General features: G+C 43.1%; 1 protein-coding gene across 3 annotated transcripts; it reads right to left on the bottom strand.

Moving 5' to 3' along the window:
• Positions 1-2,595: 2,595 nt before the first annotated feature.
• On the bottom strand, positions 2,596-10,475 carry LOC124147659. Of its 3 annotated transcripts, none has more exons than XM_046518347.2 (4): positions 10,193-10,475; positions 8,906-9,531; positions 7,365-7,499; positions 2,596-4,256 (listed from the first exon to the last, which is right to left on the bottom strand). In XM_046518347.2, the coding sequence occupies exons 2-4, from the start codon at positions 9,132-9,134 to the stop codon at positions 3,964-3,966; spliced, it is 657 nt and encodes a 218-aa protein (XP_046374303.2). In that variant the 5' UTR covers positions 9,135-9,531; positions 10,193-10,475; the 3' UTR covers positions 2,596-3,963. The 3 variants fall into 3 exon arrangements, with proteins under 3 accessions (XP_046374303.2, XP_048236692.1, XP_048236691.1); XM_048380735.1 differs by lacking the exon at positions 10,193-10,475 and adding an exon at positions 9,639-9,692; XM_048380734.1 differs by lacking the exon at positions 10,193-10,475 and having other exon boundaries at positions 8,906-9,710.
• Positions 10,476-20,314: the final 9,839 nt, after the last annotated feature.

Below are 20,314 nucleotides of genomic sequence, written 5' to 3'. Positions count from 1 at the left end.
ATTTATATTAAAGTGGCACTTTCTCCTCAAGATCTGGTGTCCATGGTCGGCCTAAGTGCAGACTTTGTAACAAGTGACTTGTGTGAATCTGAGACTTGATCTATGTGTATTTAGGATAATCAACAACCACAAGGTTGATAATTCTTTTATATGACTGGAGTTTATCTGTCGTATAATGACAGATTAACTACATTTATATGACAGAATTGGGTGCTCCTTAACTTCTTTTGAGTAGTATACATCATGAAATGTGTACGTGTCATATTGAATCACTTGAATCTAAGCACCTACATATGTGAATCGTCCGACTAGTGTCCCACTAAGTGACGCACTCCACCATCAAAAGAAGACTTGAAACCAAACCGAAACAAATGTATCTTCTGACGTTTAGACCCACTATGGTTTCTAATCCTTTGTTAGACCAATATATAGCCTATTAAATCATTCATTACACAATACATTTCTCTCTTCTAATTTCTGTTTGGTGCTTACTAGACTTGCCCATTTCTATCATATAGATTGACTTTGATCCAATTAAATACAGATATTCTACAGTCATGGTGCAGACCTATGTATACCATCAGAATATTTCACAATTCACCTTCATATCAAGGGGCGTTTGGATAGCCAAGTTCGTTTCCCATTTGGGCGCAATTTGTGGTGCCCCAGTCGTGATATTGCTGGAATATTGCTAAAAGCGGCGTAAAACCATACTCACTTGTCATGTGATTCTCATATCGTGGTAGGTACCGGTGAGTCGTTACAGTTATGTATCTCTAAAATAGGTTCAGGTATTAAACAGATGCGAGTCATGTTTAGAACTCTTTAAGGATTGTCTTTAAATACCCACAATATCCCACACATCCATGTGTTTAGTGTCCTAAATGCGTTTGTTTCCTTAACTCTTAACTTATACGAGGGCTGGTAAAAAGGTTCCTAGCCCAAACTTGAGGAAGACAAGGTGTAAGCCATGGATCAATTGAAACTATTATTCATGAACATTTACAGATGAATAAGATATCTGCTTGTTGGGTACCAAAGTTTCTCAATTCTGATCTTAAGGGAAAAAAGACTTACATCGAGAAAAAATTTAGAGCAACTTTATGAGGATTTCGTCAAATTCAAAAAGAGATTAATAACGGGTGACGAAACATTGGTCTATCACTATGATCCCAAGTCAAAACGTCAATCTATGGAATGGCACCATTCCACTTCTCCGGTACCAAAGAAATTCAAGTCTTCAAGATCAAAGAAGAAAGGAATGGTCTCTGTATTCTGGGATGCAAAGGGTGTGATCCTTGTTAATTACTTAGAAAGTCAAAAGATGATTACCGGTGCCCACTGGGCTGATTTGCTTCATCGCATGAGAGATTCTATCAAAGAAAAGCGGCGAGGAATGCTGACTGCTGGGGTTCAACTTTTTCATGACAATGCCTCTTCTCACACCTCTCGACTTGCAAAGGCTGCTGTGCGACAATGTGGGTGGTTCGAAGAAGTGTATTGAAAAGCAGTAACATTATCAACACTTTCACAATTTTTGGTTTTGTTTGTTAGGCTCAGAACTTTTTGACCAGCCCTCGTATAAGGATACAATGCTTCTAAACGCATTATTATGGGGGAAAGAAAGTTTTTCAGGTTTGCGTTTAAGATAGAAACAAATTTTAAACTGCAGCAGCGAGGAACCATTGTCTTCCATTACACCCAGGTGGTCTTCAGACTCTCTTGTGTGATGGTTACAGATATATAGTACAAATTCTGGCAATTAAATAGTATATTTTATTTATTAAACATATATGAACAGATATTCATTACCAGCAAATTTAGGCCTCCATTGCCATTTCAACTATTTAACCTATTTAACCTTATTAAACGGTAAGGTAAGGTCAAATCTAACACCAAGTAAACTTTATGAAAACATATACATAATTATAAAGTGGTCTTTTTAAACAATTAGGTCAGCTTAAAGAGGCGGGAACCTATGATCGTGGGTTCGAATCCCGGTTCGCCCCGATCTATTTCTTGTTTTGTCAGCGCTATACACGTGCTGCGCGTGGGTTTCATCAAAGTGGTAAACGTCTGAGACCGGCTTTCCTCCCACATTAAGCTAACACACAGTGATATAACTGGAATACTGTTCACGGTGACGTTAAACCTCATTCACTCGCTGAAGTGGGAGGAGAGCTCACACTGAAACAACAAGGCCATGTCTCATAACTTGGGAGTACAGAAGAGGGTTCAACCCCGCGACAAGCGGACACAGAATCCAGAATCATATGAAATCTCTGAGATACGACTATTGATTGGTCGTAAAGATATTCACATCTATAGCTTTTGTCGACAGTCTATAATACATAGTGTCCGTTTTCCTATGACACTAACTCTACGGACAATTTGTACTATCGGTACCAGCTATAGATCCAGTGAGTGAGTGAGTGGGTGAGTGAGTGAGTTGGGTTTAACGCCGCTTTTAACAGTATTCCAGTTATATCACGGCGTGTCAGCTTAATTTTGAAGGAAAGCCCGAAGTGATGCAGGTCTCAGACGTTTACTACTTCGGTGAAACCCGTGAGCACGTATGGTGCTGAGAAACCTAGAAACATGTTCGGGGCGAACCGGGATTTGAACCCACAATTATAGGTCTCAGACGTGTCCAAGGGACGCAACTCTGCCAATCGCGGCGCCTTAGACGACTGGGCCACCCGTGCCCCTAGCTATAGATCGAACACAGCAACTTTCAATCAACACAAGCTAAATGTTCGGATATATGAGTATATATACAGTGCGGCGGACGGATGGTACTGGGTTGCTGGGTTGATGTACTACACTACTCTAGGAATCTGCAAACGACGAAACCACATTAATTCATTGGACAAAGGAACTAGCTACACTGGATTAGCGAGGATGGACTCGTTGAGGTTTATCTTTCCCAATCATGCATCATTGTCCCAACTACCACAATACATAATGGCCTGGCACCATCGACGTTTGTATGTCTCAACCTTCCTAAGGTAGCAGGTTGTTCTGTCGGTTCACCATGTACAGCTACCGGTTCATGTCTCAGTTCACAAACTATACAATAGACCAACACTTAGTCAATGAAAACATGTCTTTAAAAACATTTCTTCGAAAGAACCTTTCCTCTTCTGCTGTTTCCATCAAGCAAACTAGACTTGGTTAAGTAAGGATAACATGCTTAATAATGGTGTTAGAACCTACACCGAAACGTGGCTCTTAATTGTAATAAAGAAGTTGTTCATCCATAAATTCTTATCCTTACTTGGTACTCCAACTTCTAAATGCCTATCAAAGAAGTGAGACTTGGTTAGTTTGATCTAGAGTTGCCTTGGCTTTTAGTAAAAAGAAATTCCTAAAAAATATAAATTCCAGTCACTGCGCAGGACAAACTATCCATGGCCGTTTCACGAAGACCGTTTTCACAAGCACTCGGTGTCATCAGTGTAAATCATTCATTCGTGAGTGTATGTCCATATATGTATTTGTGGTCACTTTCTGTCAGTGTGATTAACTGTATCGGGAGACCAGCCTCAGCTAATGGCACTATGCGCAATCAACACAACAGTCACAACAATCAAATAGCTGAAACAAACATATACGGTAGGGGAATACATGCTTGTTTATGGAATCTACAAATGCAACAAGTATCCTTCAACAAGTCAATACCGTTAAGCACGGCCCTGACGGGTACTCGAGTACTTTCCCGTCCTACGTCGAGGACTCTAGTGCCCGACCAGGCGATGTAACTTACATCTTTACTTTTTAATTTTACTTTACATGTTCTATGCACTATGTTGACGCATATTAACATCGATGACATTACCGTTGAAATCGGGCACTCGAGTCGACCTCACTTTTGAGACACGCATACACCAGTCCATTTTCTCTACCCGTCAGAGCATATACGAAAAACATGTTTAAATTAACAGCATAAGTTCACTTCTCCGCTTAACCGTCTTTCCCCTTCTTGGTTCGGAGATCCTGTTGGCTCCCAGACTCCTTCGACTTCCTTTCTGATCCAAGTACTTCCGGGTCATCAGATCCAGTGAGGTCATCGCTGGAAGACATGCTATTTTGTGATCCTATGAGCCTTCTGGCTATGGAGGGCGAGAGGCTAGATGGGATGAGCAGTTTGGAGCTGTGAGTCTTCGCTGCAAGGAGCTTTCCCGTCGTCGTGTTCACGCGGAGATCCTCAAACTCTCGCGAGGTTCTTCTCTGTCGTCTGGCAGCGTGAAGTCGACCTGGAAGGGTGAAGAGAAACTAGGATTGTGAACGAATGGTTCCGTTATAATAGAGGAGAAGACTTTTGATCTGGTAGACCCGCCACGAAATTCACTTTCACCCATTTGAGGATCAGGTATACAGCAAATTAGCACTAGCAAGACCTGGACTCAAGACCGGCTTGGGGCGCAACTCTGTTGAGCTTGAAGACTTCACTAGGACAATGTCAACTTGTGTCATTTTTCAAAGACTTCTATACTTATGTTATATGCTTATAGAAGGCAACCATCTACGTGTAAAGTGGGCACGAGTGGCCCAATCGTATAAGTCGACGTAAATCGCTGTGTACAGTTATGTCCCTTAGATGTGCCAGAAACCTAGGACCGTCGAGCTGATTATGCGGGAGAAAAAAACTTTACCGAAACGCAGCAAAGATAGAAAAAAGAAATCCTATCAGCCCTTTCCGCGTGCATGTGCGAATGTGAATTCAGAATAAAGGACATTTTCAGCTGCGATTTCCTTAATGTCTTGTAAAATGTTGCATGACTTTAACTACTGGGCATCGGTGGGAAGCCTAACGTCTACAGTAAAATCCTATGACTGACATGAGTTCACACATATACACACAATTTCAGAAAGACACACGGATACCAAGAGGCATGGTTCCAGTTATCATTAAGACCGATCACCAATGTAAAGTCTTGCCTATACCCAAACAAATATTTCATTTGCCTGATGCCGGGGTAAACTGGGCGCCGTGTTTGATTAAGTAAGTCGGAAGTTGACTGGTGATATTGACAGGCGATCGATGAGTCCGTGCCCTGAACAGCACTGCAGAGATAACACGAGACGACACCATGTCACGTCAATCTCAACTTTACTGGAGACTGTCGATATATTCTCTTCCAGACAGATTTCTGAAAACTAACCACGTAATTTATAAAAAATATGAAATAAGACTAATGCCACGAAGGAAAGAATGGGTATAAAAATGAATGATTGAAACGTGGAAAAATGAATAACATGAGTTGCACCTATTGGCTCGTCACAGTCACTATCGTAATGAGGAAAGAGGAGGTTAAATGGGGTTTAACGTCGCGTTCAAGATTATTGCGCTGATATAGCGACTTACAGGCATGCCTGTGTGGTTGTTTATGCTGGTCCAGACTAATGCCGGTTTTATAGTGCTAGCACACCGAGATACCATGCGCAGTTTAACATGAATACCCCACTCAGACAGTATACTGACTCCGAGCCGACCAGTCTATGTTTGATCCCTTGATGCCGAGTGCCAGACAGGGTAACAACAAGTACCATATTTTAATGTATTTTGGGATGACGCGGTCGGGGATCGAACCCCCGACCTTCCGCTCTCCGGGCAGACCACAGAGGCGGCCCATGAAGATAGAAACATGACAGGAAGACACTACGTCGAATGAGTCATATCAACGTTAATGTTGTTCGCTAGATGGTGTTGCTTATAACAAATCCAAATTTGATTTGTTGCTACTTCTAACTTCAAAAAGGGGCGGTCGGGTAGCCTAGTGGTTAAAGCGTTCGTTCGTCACGCCGAAGACCCGGGTTCGATTCCCGACATGGGTACAATGTGTGAAGCCCATTTCTGGTGTCCCCCGTCGTGATATTGCAGGAATATTGCTAAAAGCGTCGTAAAACCATGCTCACTCTAACTTTAAAAGACGAAATTGGACTTACAACGATGGATACCTTCATTATGGAACATACGCTGATCCTGCTGCACATATAAACGCATTGAATGTTGAACATCACGCCATTTTGTTGTAATGCCGAGCAGCATAACATATACTAACGGAAAATAATAACTGTACTTCATATAAAGTTCAATAAAATATACATTTATTCTGAAATTAAACAATGCATCTTTTATTACATATTCATGAATGCATCGCCCATTTTGCACATGCATGTTAATGCACGGCGGACCATTTGGGTGTTTTTGTCCACACGTGGTTAGTGAACGTGAACTGCACACATTGAATGATTAGCTATCGAGTCCGCCGTTTAACCGTAAATAACGCTTACTCAGTGCCACGGCTTGCCGAAAATGCACGTCTACGCGCCGTGGTTATGCTGCAAACAGGAATGGCGCAAACGAAGTTGCCAGACATTCAATGTTCATCGAAACACAACATTATCTCTTTGTAAACATTATCTACAGCAGGTCAAAACTCATGTCTTGCAATTGCCACGGGCCGGTCGTCCACGTGTGAAGTCATGTCAACAGGACAACCATATTCGGTTGGTGCATCTGAGGAATCGATACAAAACTGCCACATTGGCAGCTGAGACAATTCCTGGTTTGAAACCAATAAGTGGCAGAACCGTGCGCAACCGGTTGAGGGAGCACAACATCCGGCCCCGACGTCCGGCGATACGCCCCAGTTTGCTTCAACGTCATCGTCAGCCACGCCTAGTTTGGTGCAGACAGCTTATAAGGATCAGAGGACAAGGCTGGGACAGTAATAAGTATACTTGGCGCAGAGGAGACCAGGTTTTTATCTGGACATCTCTGATGGTCGTCAGGGGTCTATATGGGTGCCCAGTAGAACGTTTCAGCGATGCTTGCGTTACTTAACGTCGTTAGTTTACGTGTGGAGGTGTAATGGTATGGGGTGTCATCACAACTCATGGGAGAACACAACTCATCATTGTTAATAGCAGTTTGAATGGCGTACGCTACCTGGACGACGTCGTTCGAGATCATATTCTACCCTTTGTGCAAATGCAGGGACGTAATGCTGGGACGTAAAGTTACGTTACAGGATAATGCCAGCTATCACGTTGCACATGTTGTAACAGACTTTGTGATTCTCCGGTTTTTCCACCATAGAACATGTCTGGGATGAGATGGAGAGACGCCTACGACAGGACCAGTAACAGCCGGTAACGCAAGCTCAGCTGATTGAAAGGTGTATGTCAGCTAGTTAGTCTAATGTCACGTGCCAGTTAGTCGTTTAACACCTTGGTGAAATCCATGGGCACGGTCAATTTACCAAATCTGGGATTTGAACCCACAACCAACGACCGCACTCACCAAAAATCAGTCAGCTTTTCGTCCCACGTGACGGTTAAATATAGAGGCAACCTACCCTTTTCTTCAAATTTGCCCTTCCGGTGAGGCGAGGGTGTCCTGTCGGCGAAGGTGACGGGGTAGGGATCGACATCACAAGAAGGGATCGGGCGCTTCTTGGCGTCTGACTTGGATGGCGTCTTCTTGTCAAGGCCTTCAAACAAAACCACAGCGTCACAAACAATACGTTGTCTTTTCAAAACTGACAGGAATGGTTCTCGGGCGTGTCAATGGCCTCTGATTCATTCCAGCTGGTGTCCATAACACAACACACAAATAAACATGAGCCATAAATTAATATATTCGTTTACATAAACAGTTTGTTTGTTGTTCAACGCCGCACATAGCAATATTCCAGCTATACGACGGCGGTCTGTAAATCATCAAGTCTAGACCAGGCAATCCTGTGATTGACGTCATGAGTATCCATATACGATATGACGGCATACATGCATCAAACAAATCAGCGGATCTGACTGCACTATCCCGTCAATCTCCCCTATCTTCACAATGTCCTTCATCTTGGTTTCTGTGGTTTGGTTTGTTGTTTTACGCCGCACTCGGCAATATTCCAGATATATGACGGCGGTCTGTAAATAATCGAGTCTGGACCAGACAACCCAGTGATTTACATCATGAACATCGATCCACGCAATTGGGATCGATGACATGCATCAACCAAGTCAGCGAGCCTGACCACCCGATCCCGTTAGTCGCCTTTTACGACAAGCATAGTCGCCTTTTACGGCAAGCATGGGTTGCTGAAGACCTATTCTACCCCGGATCTTCACGGGTCTCCTTCATCTTGAGGGACACACTGATATAACTGGAATACTGTTAAAAGCGGCGTTAAACCCAACTCACATACTCACTCACTCATCTTGAGGGCAGAACAGCACTGGTGTTAACAGCCGTAAACTGAGTGCAGTGTACTCTAAAGACGTCACTCTCAACGAATGCTTTTCATTGCAACTGAGTGAGTGCTTAACGCAGCTTTTAACAGTATTCCAGTTATATCACGGCGTGCCAGCTTAATGTGGGAGGAAAGCCCGAAGTAATGCAGGTCTCAGACGTTTATCCTGTTGGTGAAACCCATGAGCACAGGGATGGTATTGACAAACCTAGAAACATTATGAGGGCGAATCTGGGATTCAAACCCACAATCAAAGGATAAAATTCCCAAATTTGGCTTGGACATTCATCAAATGATTAACTGAATATATTCTTGATATTTGAATGTTTGAGTGAAAATTTGATTTTGACCAAACAATTACAAACGGTATGAAAACGTTACTAGGTCTACACCGAAAACAGTCGCCGAAACACTGCAGACATAGGGTCAAAAACAACACTATGATACCCGTCAAATACATCTCGATCGAATAGTCATTTCTTGTTGTTCAATTTTAGCCACTATCAAATATGGGTGTATACTTTCTTTTGCCCGGCAGTATATTTAGATCTGTACTCTCCGTGTCAACCACCATGTACCTTTCTCTATGATAGATGTTTTATACAGACTGGTTGGTACCTGCTACTGCTGCATTACATGCCACCTACCTTTGTGTGCGTTGCCAGTGACGACCTTCTTCCCCATCTGCATCTGTCGCAGCTGTTCCCTCAGCTGTTTCTCCTCCCTGCTCATCTTTACTGTCGCCATCTTGCGTTCGTTTTCAATCCCGAGAGTCTTCTTCATCAGAGAGTTCCGCCTGGCCGAGTTCTTCACCTTCGCCTCCCGGAAGCTGCGACAACTCTCCTTCAGGTATCGGTCGACGTCGGTGTCCTCCATGCTGCTGCTGTTGGGGCGTTAATTCAGTATCCACCGCTGTGTATTCACATACAAACGTTGTCGTCGTCGTTCACCACGTTGTCATCTCCGTCGTGTCAAGGAAGCACAAGTTATGTATATATCGGATTCAGGGTATTGGCGGCAACTTGTCTGGACACGTTAGCTATAGCGACATTGTCCACAACATCACTCGAATCCTAGAAAGCACGTGTCACGAGAAGTATTATTCCTAACTTTCAATACCTCAGTCCTGAGGGGATAACGTATCACAAACACGTGTATTATATATCCAGTTCTCGTGCAAGACAAAACTAGATGAAGTGGCAACGCTCCTGAAACTTCCGTACGAGAACCTCTGAGACACGTTGCTTTAACTCACAACATATTAATATAATACCTGAAATGGAAAACTAGATGTTAATATAAAAAAAACCCATCAACTGCACCTATCAAAATATTCAGATTAAACTTTCAGTACACAAACTCGGCATGTACACTCCGTACATCGTCCGTCTCCCACCCTGCACTGAGTTCAGTGTCTCTCTCTTCAGAACAGGTTAATCCCTCGACTGATATATTACTCCAATCTTGTGAACGGAAACCCTCCACGGCATTTCTTATACGTCCTATCTCATATGTGTAATCACATAAGTGATACAGAGGCACTGATTAATGACTTTCAAAGACGTTTGCACCCCGGAGACGGTGTTTGCAGAAGGCCTGTCCTGGCCAATGTACACCACAAAACCCGGAGTGGCGACGTAGGATTGAATTACAAAATCGTATTAGTACTTTTACAAATCTTAAAACTTCGAAATAAATAACAAGAAATAAATTCTAATTCCACAAAAAATAATTTGTCAGAAAATTTAACAATCTATTTCAATTTGTGTAATGGATCGACCTGTTATTGTTTAAATGTCCTCGACTGACATATATGGGACTGAACCTACTAAATAAATTGTTTACATTTTTGTAGAATTACTGCATTTCAATAAAAAGTAAGTGTTATATATTACGCGGTATAAAATTATTCTCCTTCTGCCGACTGCACCTACCTTAAACACACGGCTTCTCCTCTCCATCCACACAATTCTCCCCACGTTAAACTTTAATGACTTGAGGTTGCGTCCGTGGTGTGTCGTTGTAAACGCATATAACCAATTTAACAGTCTTCACCGTGCTCTGTGAGGTTAGTTTCACGAGACAAGGTCTCCATCTCTCACAGTGGCTTAAGGAGACGGGTCCTAGTAATTAACCAATACGTGGGTATTTATGTCTACTTGTTACCCTACTCTGGCCGAGCTGGTCGAGAGGTATAGCGTCTCACTACTTCGTGCGGTAAACACTTCGAAGGAGTACGACCAATCAAACACCAGCTTGACAATGTGCCCATGTAATAAATATATTTTATCACCTTGTTTGCTTAATATCTTCAGGCTACATGATCAATACATAAACAAGCATCACACTCCAGTGCTTCCACATTCGGGCTTCTTAATAGATAAAGGGGCTATATCATTATGAGAATTGTAAGTAGAAAATCTCCCAGAACGCGAGATTAGACAACTTATGGCCCTTTGAGTATGGCGCCACCATGTGAGAAAATCAGAAGCTTGAGAAGAAGAATTTTATTCGTTAACATCAAGATAAGTCACTCTACCGAAACGTATACTGTATTACACATTCAACCGTTACAATAATACTCCCTTTTGTTAGTCCTGCTTTTATTTAAAGGATTGTTTTGTCTGAATGTGTTAATAATGTGTACAATACCGAAAATATCTTTTAATCTGAACTAACATTGTACGCTTCCGTTGACCGCAATAACTCATATTGTACCTACAATAAACCGTACCAGAAAAACGTGTTCTTCCATTCTAGTTAATCCCTTCCCACCAAACGCCATGTTTTGACAGACAAATGACCCCGAACGAGTCATTTACCTTCGTTTAATCTATCCTGTGCATGTTGTCTTTGTTATTCATTTATAAATAATTCGATTCCTGATAAAAGCGTCTGAAGCATAATGTCGCGCCAAGCCCAGGTCAAACACACACACTCACTTTCGGATTTCTTTCAAGTTGGTGCCTACCAGCGTTTTATTTATTGCCGGTCTAGAAGTCAAAGCAATGTACAAGGTTCTAATAACGCTTAGTTTAACCCCAGACGTGTATATCAGCGTTGGAGAAGTATAAAACATTTTGTCATGTCTGTTTGCATACAAGAGAGGGACTGTTCATTATGCTGTGGTGAATGTTGTCCAGGTCGGTCTGTGTTTGGCGTGCATGTCTTCGTGTATAATTGTAGTGGATGTAAGTGTTGAATATTGCTGCACATATTTACCTAAGGTTGCTGACATATTGTATTTCATATATATTGGGTCAGTAAGTCAGTTTGAAGTGAGCCTTAAGTGGTAGCTGAGTAAGATATGAAAATACACCGACCATCGAGGCAATACACTTAAAGAATGATTGAATTGTCTTCAAAAACATGATATACTGATGTGCAAAAGAAAGTTTACACTTTAAAATTGGAATTGATCAAAGAATTACACACGTTTTTTTGTTGTTTTTGTTGTTTTTTTTATCAAAACGTTACCTGGCTGAAAACAGTAGACAAACCACTGGAAACTAAAGGTCCAAAACACAACTATGATACTCGTATCAAATACATCACCATCGAGTAACATTTCTTGCTTGTTTGTTTCATTTTTAACCAGGGGCGGTCGGGTAGCCTGATGGTTAAAGCGTTCGTTCGTCACGCCGAAGACCCGGGTTCGATTCCCGACATGGGTACAATGTGTGAAGCCCATTTCTGGTGTCCCCCGCCGTGATATTGCTGGAACGGTGCTAAAAGCGGCGTAAAAGCATCCTCATTCATTTTTAACCAGGGGTGTATACTTTCTTTTGTCCGTCAGTATATGTCAACTTCTAACTTGCAATCCAAAGCTTGGACTTGTGGGACTGTGACTGGCGTTAACCATTAGATTGTAAACCCGTGAAGATACGGGTAGAGAAAAGGTCTTTAGCAACCCATGCTTGAATATTGCTGAGTGCGGCGTTAAACAACAAACAGACATAACTTGTATTACATGGCATTCTTCCCGTCAAGGGAGGCAATTCTCTCTGTTGAGTCGCATGATTTATGAATGCCAGGAACCTATGAACGTAGGTTCGAATCCCGGTTCGCCCTGATTTTGTTTCTAGGTTTATCAGCACCACACCCGTGCTCGAATTTTTCACCAAGGTGGTAAATGTCTGATACATGGGGATACAACATGGGGGTTCCTCCCACATCAAACTGACAGGCCGTCAAAGCGGCGTTAAACCAAACTCACTCACGCCCCGTGAAATATATCAATATCACTGCCGTGTAACGAGAAATGTTTATAATGTCACAATATGTCCAGCGACATTAGACAGACCTGATATTTGGTAAGACTTTATGGATACTGTGATCCGGGGATAAAGACGGTACCTAACGGAGGCCGCGTGTAGTGATGTATAGAACAGATTTAAAAATTTACATATAATTGTACAAAAAATGTTCAGGACGCAGACTCTCAATCAAACGTAAAGAACTACACGTCCATATCATCCCACGCCGTGATGCGCCTTAATAAGTTCAAGTTGCTATCATTATATAATTACAACAAGTGTGTGTAATTAAAGATTCGGATGTTTATTGTCAAAAACAAAGCAAAGTATTTATACTTTAATGAACTCGCATTGATATATGTTTCAGAGCATGTATTAATGATAGTGAGCCTTCTTTCTCCCTTAAAGATACATCAGTGAAAAACAAGTTGATATATTTCGCAGGTAATACAACTACCCTCTATATCACAGGGATATGCTTTCCTTTTAATCTGCTCTATATCGAAAATCTATAATATACCAAAAGACCAACGATAATATTTTTTTATACAATTTGTTTCCGATCTCTTGGACAACTGGCCACCTCCGTGGTCTTGTGGTAGAGCGTCCGCCCGGAGAGCGGAAGGTCCGGGGTTCGATCCCCGGCCGCGTCATACCAAAAGACGTTAAAAGATGGTACTTGTTGTTACCCTGTCTGGCGCTCGACATTAAGGGGCTAAAACAAGGACTGGTCGGCTCGGAGTCAGTATACTATGTCTGAGTTAAACTCATGTTAAACTGCGGCATGGTATCTCAGTGAGCTAGCACTATAAATCGGCATCAGTCCGGACTAGTACAAGCAGCCACACACACGTGCATGCACGTCGCTATATAAGTGCAATAATCTTGGACGCGACGTTAAACCCAATTTCACCTCACCTCAATTCACCTGGGACAACTGATACACATATTTCTTAAATTATGAGCATCATTTAGCAGGGTATGAAACTCCCAAAAATTTCAGCCAGACCACAGGACTGGCTAGCTGAAATACTTGCCAGCCCTGACCAAAACCTGCCTGCCCACTATAATCATATGTTTCTCAGGATAAGCTAACGGGGTTTCTTTTTGGTTACATTTTATCATTCATCTTTACATGTGAATTAATGCTTATCATCGGGAAATATTTTGAATATTTTCACATATGAAATATAACCCGACCGTCGGGCAGGGGGATTTGAAAATCTGGCAGCCCGAGTTGAAATCAACCCGTCTCGGACGGTCGGGCAGGTATTTCGAACACTGCATTTAGGCGATACGTATTGATGAAGCTAAACGTTTGCTTACCTGTTCATAGAGCTGGAATGTTGTATCAAGACTGTTATAACTACCTCGTGTCAAAGTGTTATAAGACAAGCATAACGTCATACAAATTGAACCTACCTCTGTTGGGGACACACCTGTTTATTTACACCCGAAACTCCAGGTGAAAGGAAGATATCACCGGACAATTGCGCGTTAACGAAGGTAAGCTGGTGATTATAAGCTGAGTTTATCTCACCTGTAGGTGACAGGGGCTCATAACCATTATACCGACACCCGGCGGCTTATCAACAAACCCTTTGATGTTGCCCACTACAAAAGTGCTGAAGGTATCTTAATTAATTTTACGTTCACGGGGTCATGTTAAGGTAACATATTTGGTCCTATAACAATATTCCCATATAATTTGATATTCACATATTTATATCATAATGCGCCATTTTCCGCAACATGGGTAAAAAGTCAGTCACGGTTCTCGTCTCAAATTATCACATTCGGCAAAGGTGATTTTAGGTTGAAGTCCAGTTTGAGAGAGTTTCGGCTATATCTCGGCGTGTTAGCTCAATGTGGTTTTCGAATCTGCTACTTTGTTAAAACCAGCACGGGTATTGTGCTTACAAACCAAGGTTCATAACCGGCAATCTTGGATTCGAATAAACATTTGGATCCTGGTACATGAGGGACATAACTCTGCACAACACATTAACATCCAGTTGGCGCAAATAAACCCTTCTTAACGTTCAGTAAATGGTTATTTATATTTGTTTCTTTGTTATTTAACGCCGCACTGTTATTTAATGACGGCGGGTTGTAGATAATTGAGTCTGGACCAGATAATCCAGTGATTGATATCATGAGCATCGGTCTACGCAATTGGGATACGATGATACGCATCAACCTAGTCAACGAGCCTGACCATCCGATCCCTTTAGTCGCTTCTTTCGGTAAGCATGGGTTGCTGAAGACCTTTTCTAACCCGGGTCTTCACGGGACGGTTATTTATAATTATGCAAATCAAGACAAGAAAGTGGTATATGGCAAAATATGTCATAGCTGTGAAGTTGTAAATATCAGAAACAAAACTCTTTCTACAAATACAAGAAATCGATTCCGACTTTATCATAACCATGTGTTTATGAATCACTATCAAATAGTGATGATACCAGGTGTTCGCCCCACGAGGATCGGCGGGTGTTGTGATTGGCGGGGGTAATTCCTCTGATACAGTATTCATATTGTCGTGTCATTTTACGATAATTTGGGATCAAAGACCGGAGGTGGGTGTGTTGGTTAGATTAAACTCTGTTAAATACTATTTCAGTTATGTCGCAATCTAACTAAAATCGTATCTTTGTTCTCGCTACCGTTAAAAAAGATTTGATTTGAATGAGATTGTGTTATATCTAGGATCTCAGATATCCCGAATTGAGACACTCGTAGACTTTTACACTTTGGCGTAACCACGGGCACTGCTATGTTGGCGCCAAACCGAGGGTGGGTGGTTAGAAATCAGCGTTTCGAGAGGGTCATATTTCTTGAATGCACTCACGCTACCTCACAATTAATATCCTGGACAGGGTAGGATGCACTTGCTGCTGACTGCTCAATCAGGAGTACTTCTAATCTCACCGGTATTATTTATTCACACACAACTTTCGATTCTCGCGCAATCCGTGCATCCCAATAGGCCTTATAACACACAGGCCGAGGCTGAGGCTGAGGCTGAGGCTGAGGCTGAGGCTAAGGTTAAGAGTTGGTCACGTCAAGTGTTTGTATGATTAGTTGAATGTGGCAGTCGGACTTCTACACGCAACACGTCCAGGATTCCATCAAAGTATTTGAGGAATGACGCAAAAGGTTCACAATATCAGCTAAGAATAACAAAAAATAGACAGCGTTAATTAAGTTTCAAACCGATAAAAAACGACTGTCAATTTATTGATGTGGAATTCCAGTAATTTCTCTTTCGAGACCCGTGAAGATCCGGGGTAGAATACATCTTCAGTAACCCATGTTTGCCATAAGAGGCGACTATGCTTGCCACAAGAGACGACTATAAACGGGATCGGGTGGTCAGGCTCGCTGACTTGGTTGATGGATGTCATCGTTTCCCAATTGCGTAGATCGATGCTCATGATATCAATCAATGGATTGTCTTACGACAAGCATAGTCGCCTCTTACGGAAAGCATGGTATGCTGAAAACCTTTTCTAACCCGGATCTTCACGTGTAGGGTGACACAAGAAACGGGCTTCACGCATTGTACCCAAGTGGGGAATCGAAGCCGAGCCTTAGCATGACAAGCGAACACTTTAACCACTAGGCTACCCCACTACATTTGACATAATTGACTGACTGTTCCGTGAAAGCATGTATATACGTTTCTTGTCTTAAAGGGGGCACGGTTGACCCAGTCGTCTTAGGCGCCGCAACTCGCTGTGCAGAGTTGCGTCTCTTGGGCACGCCAGAAACCTATGATTGTGGGTTCGAATCCCGGTTCGCCCCGATTATGTTTCTAGGTTTGTCAGCACCATACCCGTGCTCGTGGGTTTCACCGAAGTGGTAAACGTCTGAGACCTGCATCACTGGAATACTGTTATAAGCGGCGTTAAACCCAACTCACTCACTCACTCTTGTCTTAAACCATACATGCCACAAATCTGTACCACATTCATACCGTGGAGGCATCACAGAGTATCAATGGCTAATGAGGCCATGAATAAAAGGCTAAAACCTCACTGAAGCCCTCATCACCCACAGACGTGAGCTCAAGGTCACATTATGAACGGTGTTAAGTTGACACCTACTTACAACTCATAAGGTGTCGATCTCCATTCATAAACAGGTATCCTGCATTCAAGGTCAGGGGGTAAGCCATACTTATATGAGCTTAGAATCTGACAAAGGCACACGGCAATCCTTGGTATTTTAATCCATGCAATGTTGATTGAAGGACATGGGTATTAGGTTCTAATAGGCCATCCAGACTTACGCCGCCTCAGTGGTCTAGTGGACAGAGTGTCTGCCCGAGGAGTGGAAGTTCAGTAGTTCGATCCTCGTCTTCGTCATTCCAAAAATATCCGTGAAGATCCGGGGTAAAATAGGTCTTCAGCAACCCATACTTGCCGTAAAAGGCGACTATGCTTGTCGTAAGAGGCGACAAACGGGATGGTTAGGCTCGCCGACTTGGTTGATGCATGTCATCGTATCCCAATTGCGTGGATCGATGCTCATGATTTCAATCACTGGATCGTCTGGTCCAGACTCGATTATTTACAAACAGCATATGGAATATTGCTGAGTGCGGCGTTAAGCAACAAACAAACAATCATACCAAAAATAGGCTAATGGTGTTAATTGTTGTTACCCTGCCTGGCGCTCGGCATTACGGGGATAAAACAAGGACTTTATCGGTTTGGAGTCAATATTTCATTATTTTGTGTCTGAGTGGTGTATAAATGTTAAACATGGTATCTCAGTGGGCGACCACTTTAATGCCAGGTGAGAATCAGGTGACTGAGAACGGTTATATTTAGCAGTGAACTTGGTAAATAGCGCTTTAAAACCACATCTGCACGCTTTTTCAGTTCAGTTCATGCTGGCACTGTACGCACGCTGCACAATAGTGTCGCTTGTAGTCACCTGACTGTCGACCCTCAGTAGGATTGTAACCACGTGATCAAAATTCGATGATGTTTATCGCCAGCAAAATGGACATTTCTTGAAAAACACTTTTTGCAATTTTTGCCATTACTGTAAGTAACATTCTTTGTCGGCGGAATGGCTTGGTTTCCATTTATAAGTATTAGCACACGGCTATCTTCGTTAATTAATAATCGCGATATTTCCTGATTCTATTTCAAGCGGCGAGGACTACATGCTATCCTACACGGTACCAATGTGGGGAATAGAACCCGTGCGAACACTTTAACCACTCGGCTACCCAACCGCCCCTTGTATTAGTGAAAGGGTCGAGGTAAATAGTTACTGTTTTTCACTTTTATGCCATGAATATACCAGAGTACCAGTGTTGTGCTACATATCCTTCAGACGGTGAAAATCTTTAAATTTGTGATTGTTGCGAAAATATTTGCTCTTACACAGGTATGAACCCTATCTAGTGAGTGAGTGAGTGTGTGAGTTGTGTTTAACGCCGCTTTTAACAGTATTCCAGTTATATCGCGGCGTGTCAGCTTAATGTGGGAGGAAAGCCCGAAATGATGCAGGTCTCAGACGTTTACCACTTCGGTCAAACCCACGAGCACGGGTATGGTGCTGACAAACCTAGAAACATAAGAACCCTATCAAGGATGCAGGCTCTCCGAAAATGCCAGTTTTGTTCCGTGAAAGATGAACGTAAAGTGGTCGGTGATGAAAGGATAGACAAGCAATGGCATGAATTCACTTGGAACTTCAGTCCTGGTTAAGCACTCATCTTAACGTTTGTCCATTTGTAACGGCATTTATACATTTCTTTATTTGTGACAAGCCCATTGATATATTTCCCGGTGGGACGAACAGTCTGAACCTGCTGGCTTGCCCATCGTGGCAGGGGCCATGCTGTTTGAGTGATCTCCCATAATGAATGAGCGAGCAAGTCAGTTGGGTTTGACGTTACTTTGAACAGTATGTGTGTGGCTGCTTGTCCGGACTAATGCCGATTTTATAATGCTAGCCCACTGAGATACCATGCCTGTTTGACATGGATATCCCACTCAGACAAAGTAATCTGACTCCGAGCCAGCTAGACCTTGTTTTAGCCTCTTAATGCCGAGTGACAGGCAGGGTAACAACAAATACCATCTTTTTACGTCTTTAGGTATGACGTGACCGGGGATCGAACCCCTGACTTACCGCTCCACCAGGTGATCACGGAGGCGGTTGCAAGAAAAGACAAAAGCGATGCAGATCTTAGACGTTTACTACTTTGGGGCATAGCCTAGTGTAAGTAGAGGTTGTTGTAAGTTGATATGTCGTGAGTGTCAGTGGCAGTTAACGATTGCAGCGCTGGTAAAATGTTCGCCCCTAATTGTTGACAGAACGGACTTGATCATTTGAGAAGTTCCAGGAGGTGAGAGCTTCTAGAAGGCTGGTTGTGCGTATAAAACAGCGACACGAGGGCGACTGGAGACCTTTGACGACTTGACTAGCGTCTTATTGACTTGCAACTGCGGATTGGAAACTATCTGAAAACACCGGATTCCTGCCTGTTTCCAACACTGCTCTGGATGCAAGACATTGTGTGACAAATTCTGGACACTCGTGGATTCACTCACATTACTTCTCGGGCCTGTTACTTATTGCTGCCACCTATTTGACCCACTGTATTACCTATTGTGATTGTAAACCAAACGTGTGTTTCAATATAGTTTAATGGTTATTCTTGATCTTGTGTGGTCATTCACTGACATTCAAGGGTACGAGGCTGGTATGCCAAGTATCATAAAAGGGCACACATGTTGTACCTGAACTCATGCATGACGTGTTGATCCTTCCACTTTGCACAGTGAGCTGTGTCTATGACCACCCGGCCTCAGTTGGTCCCCCTGTAACAGTTAATGTGTCCCCATGACTGAAGGTGAGATGCGTCCTGTTCTGACCCCATGACTGAAGGTAAGATGCATCCTGTCCTGACCCCATGACTGAGGGTGAGATGCGCCCTGTTCTGGCCCAATGACTGAAGGTGAGATGCGTCCTGTTCTGACCCCTTGACTGAAGGTGAGATGCGTCCTGTTCTGTCCCAATGACTGAAGGTGAGATGCATCCTGTTCTGACCCCATGACTGAAGGTGAGATGCATCCTGTTCTGTCCCCATGACTGAAGGTAATATGCATCCTGTTCTGACCCCATGACTGAAGGTGAGATGCATCCTGTTCTGACCCCATGACTGAAGGTGAGATGCATCCTGTTCTGACCCCATGACTGAAGGTGGGATGCATCCTGTTCTGTCCCCATGACTGAAGGTGAGATGCATCCTGTTTTGACCCCATGACTGAAGGTGAGATGCATCCTGTTCTGTCCCAATGACTGAAGGTGAGATGCATCCTGTTCTGTCCCCATGACTGAAGGTGAGATGCATCCTGACCTGAGCCCATGACTGAAGGTGAGATGCATCCTGTTCTGCCCCCATGCCTGAAGGTGAGATGCATCCTGTTCTGACCCCATGCCTGAAGGTGAGATGCATCCTGTTCTGACCCCATGCCTGAAGGTGAGATGCATCCTGTTCTGACCCCATGACTGAAGGTGAGATGCATCCTGTTCTGACCCCATGATGAAGGTGAGATGCATCCTGTTCTGAGCCCATGATGAAGGTGAGATGTATCCTGTTCTGACCCCATGAATGAAGCTGATATGTATCCTATTCTGACCCCATGATGAAGGTGAGATGCATCCTGTTCTGACCCCATGACTGAAGGTGAGATGCGTCCTGTCCTGACCCAATGACTGAAGGTAATATGCGTCCTGTCCTGACCCCATGACTGAAGGTGAGATGCGTCC

This window comes from Haliotis rufescens, unplaced genomic scaffold, assembly GCF_023055435.1.
Source record: "Haliotis rufescens isolate VD_foot unplaced genomic scaffold, xgHalRufe1.0.p SCAF_32, whole genome shotgun sequence".
Taxonomy (NCBI): domain Eukaryota; kingdom Metazoa; phylum Mollusca; class Gastropoda; order Lepetellida; family Haliotidae; genus Haliotis; species Haliotis rufescens.
This window is presented reverse-complemented; position numbering and strand designations above follow the sequence as displayed.